The sequence below is a fragment of the Rutidosis leptorrhynchoides genome, chromosome 1 (assembly GCF_046630445.1).
Source record: "Rutidosis leptorrhynchoides isolate AG116_Rl617_1_P2 chromosome 1, CSIRO_AGI_Rlap_v1, whole genome shotgun sequence".
Lineage (NCBI taxonomy): Eukaryota > Viridiplantae > Streptophyta > Magnoliopsida > Asterales > Asteraceae > Rutidosis > Rutidosis leptorrhynchoides.
Window position 1 is genome coordinate 569,913,836 of NC_092333.1, and position 3,899 is coordinate 569,917,734.

The following is a 3,899-nucleotide window of genomic DNA, read 5'->3' on the forward strand; positions in this document are numbered from 1 at the left end:
AGCATTATTAGTATAAGAGTGATTGAGAATACCTTCTTTGATACGTATAAATAAATTAATTCGCATCCGAAACCGTCTCTTTAAAACGTCGTCTGGAAACGTCGGATTTTGCGAAAAGTAGTCGTTCCACAAAAGAACACCCGCAGCTTCACGATCTCTATTAATAAAACGTCGTGGGTTCCGTTGCACCCGATTTCTTCTAGGTGGACTTTCCTCCTCTTCGTCGGACGAGGTGCTATCGAATAGCAAATCTATACTAGCGGCTAAAAACTTCATTTTTTATAACAACGAAAGTGTTTTTGTAATATAAATTAAATTGATAAAGTAGAGAGTATAAAGAAAGGTGTGGAAAAAAATGGTTAAATATGTATGTATTTATAGGGGAAAAAAAAAAAACAACGGTTATAATTTCCAACACTTTAAAAACCCAACCAATCACCACCCGCCACGTGCCAAACCCGCCCATCCTCAAGCCCGTGATCAGGCGACAAACGCCGTGGGACAAACGCCCACCGCCGCCCAGTTCCGGCGTTTGTGGTGGCGTTTGTGGCGGCATCCGGCTCTTTGCCGCCGTGATCTAAAACCCTAGCCAAATTACCATTTGTGCATCAATCATCATCTTCTTCTTCATCTTCTCCACTGGACTACCAATCATCCAGAAATTATTTAAGTAAGTCATTATTTCCTCGTGCTTGTTTAAGTCAAAGTTTGATATATTACGTATATAAAAATAAAGCTTTTATTTTATTCGGTCAAGTTTATATCATGGTTGGAAAATGGCATGAAAAGCAATAAATAAATTATGAACGTTTATACAGAGATCAAGAATCGTCTTCATCAAGGCTTCAAATCCTTGTATCACCTCAAACATGTACATGCTCGTCTTCTAAAATTCAATCTCTTAAATGATGATTACCTCGTCAACATTCTGTTACGTTCCAGTTTCCATTACACTAAAAACACGAATTACTCTCAACTTCTTTTTACTCAACTCCAACATCCCAATGATTATGTATGGAACACCTTCATCCGTGGGCTCATTACGCACGATCGGTTCAATGAATCCATTAAATGTTACCATTCGATGCGTCGAATTGGTTTCTTACCCAATTACTTTAATTTCCCCCTTGTGTTAAAAGCATGTAATATGGTTTTGGATTTGAGATTGGGTGTGGAGTTGCATACAATCATGGTGAAAGTAGGTTATGATTTGGATAAAACTGGGTTGGTTTGCTTTTATGGAAAGTGTGGGCGTTTAGATGATGCTTGTAAGGTGTTCGATGAAATGCCTGAGAAGAATGTAGTTTCGTGGACTGCGATTATTAGTGGATATATTGAAGCGGGTCGGTTTATGGATGGTCTTGATGTGTTTAAAAAGTATTTAGGGGCAAATTTAAAGCCTGATAGTTTTACGATTGTGAAAATTTTGTCGGCGTGTTGTCAGTTAGGGGATTTGAGAAGTGTAGAGTGGTTGGATGGATGTGTAAATAGTCTTGGAATTGGGAATAATATATTTATGGGAACTAAGTTTGTGGATGCCTATGCTAAATGTGGAAGCATGGAGAAAGCGCTTGTGAAGTTTGATCGAATGCTTGAAAAGGATACGGTTACTTGGAGTGCTATGATTGATGGCTATGTTTCAAATGGGAAACCAAAAGAAGCTTTGGATATGTTTGACAAAATGAAGGATGAGAACATAAAACCTGATTGTTACACCATAGTTGCAGTTCTTTCCTCTTGTTCAAGGTTAGGAGCGCTTGAATTAGGGGAACGGGCTCGTACTTTAGTTGATAAAAATATGTTCTTGTATAACCCTGTTGTGGGTACAACACTAATTGACATGTATGCTAAATGTGGTAAAATGTGTTGTGCTTGGACAGTATTTAAAGAAATGAAGGTGAAAGATCTTATTGTTTGGAACGCTGTGATAACCGGTCTTGGAATGAGTGGTCAAACCAAAATATTATTCGGTCTTTTTGGTCAACTGTTGAAATTAGGAATACACCCTGATGAGAAAACCTTTATTGGTATCCTCTGTGGGTGTACACATTCAGGTCTTGTTGATGATGGTAAACGATTTTTCGATAGTATGAAGCGACAGTTTTCATTATGTCCTGAAATTGAACACTATGGATGCATGGTAGATCTACTTGGACGAGCTGGTTTATTAAACGAAGCTCATCTTTTGATTAAACGTATGCCTATGGAGCCTAACGCGATTGTTTGGGGAGCCCTTTTGAGTGGATGTAGGTTGCATCGGGATACCCAATTAGCCGAACACGTTTTGAAAAAGTTGATTGAATTAGAACCTTGGAATTCAGGGAACTATGTACTATTATCTAATATATTTTCAGCTAATAAAAAATGGGAAGAAGCAGCAAATATAAGATCTAAAAGTATTAAAAAGATACCAGGATGTTGTTGGATTGAAATAGATGGTGTAGTTCATGAGTTCCTTGTTGGAGACACGTCTCATCCAATGTCTGAAAGAATTTATGGTAAACTTAGTGAACTAAACATGGAATTAAAACAACTTGGATACATGCCGACAACAGAATTTGTGTTGTTTGATGTTGAAGATGAGGAGAAAGAGCATTTTTTGGGTTGTCATAGTGAGAAGTTAGCTATTGCGTTTGGGTTATTAAGTACTAAACCTGGTGATGTGATTCGAGTAGTGAAAAACATTCGTATTTGTGGTGACTGCCATGCGGCAATTAAGCTGTTTTCGAAAGTTACGGGTAGAGAGATAGTATTACGTGATAATAACCGATTTCATTCGTTTATTGGTGGCTCATGTTCATGTGGAGATTATTGGTGACATAAGAAACAGTATGATTATAATTTTATCATATTAGAGGTAAATTTAGTCTTTTTGATGCATGTGTAACATAGAGGTAAAATGCAGAAGTTCATATCAGGTGTTTACAAACAAAGGCCACCCATAATAGACAAAAAAGATGAATTCATCATGTTTTATTTTGTTTAGCACTAATGTCATCTATACGAATGTTTACCGACCCACTTGTTGATGGAATAAATTTGGGCTTAGCATGCAAAAGTAGTTTGCAGACTCGTGTGTAGTTTAACAATTTTCCTACATCTGTTGTTTTTGGCAACGGTCAAAATGGGTTGGGTCGGGTTATCCTGGAACCCTGTTCTACGTTTTTATGAATACCTTTCAAGTTAAATACAGTTGTGAAAAAATATACATAATAATCTAGTTACGATTTGTAATTTAGCGGATCGTATGTCTTAAAAATATCATTCTGATGTTTTTTCATTTTGCCTGTTAGAAAACTTGAATTTATTCATTGTTATCCGTTCCTACATTTTTCATTGCTACCTCTCGGTTAAATTTGTGGTCTGATCTGTTTGGTGTGAGGAACGAATGTGTTTTGTCAGGTTATGCCGTAGGTGTAAAGATCATGATCGGTTTGTTTACCGTTTTCATGTTTTCTATCGGGTGATTTTCCTCAAGTGGTTATGTGATGTTTTTTGGTTTGGATGCTGAGATTTCTCCTTTGATTGTTGGATCTTTAACTTGCTCATTGTAATACTTTAGAGTCGTTTTGGGTCTGAATTGAGATTTAGGGTCGTAGTTTTTCCTGAGTCGGTATGGTTAGAATTATTGAGGTCTTACTGTTGGCATGTTTTATTTAATCTTTGGTTATGCAGTACGTTTTTACTTACATGTATGAAGACCAAATTCAGCTGATTATCGAGACTGGACACTGACCAAAATGCTATCTACGGTCACCGAAAGAATCGCGCGAAAGGGCAGTAGGTTCGTGGGATCATGGTGTTGGTCACGGAAATCCTGTACATATAAAGCACCAATTCTCATAGAGATGCATAAAATCAAACATAGGTCTTTTAACATTAAACAAAACCATATACCA

The 3,899-nt window shown here is 37.1% G+C and overlaps 1 protein-coding gene across 1 annotated transcript; it reads left to right on the top strand.

Annotated features, from left to right (window-relative positions):
* Positions 1-802: 802 nt before the first annotated feature.
* On the top strand, positions 803-3,148 carry LOC139881796 (putative pentatricopeptide repeat-containing protein At3g08820). The gene has a single exon (XM_071866207.1). The coding sequence runs from the start codon at positions 803-805 to the stop codon at positions 2,816-2,818; it is 2,016 nt and encodes a 671-aa protein (XP_071722308.1). The 3' UTR covers positions 2,819-3,148.
* The last annotated feature ends 751 nt before the right edge of the window (positions 3,149-3,899 follow it).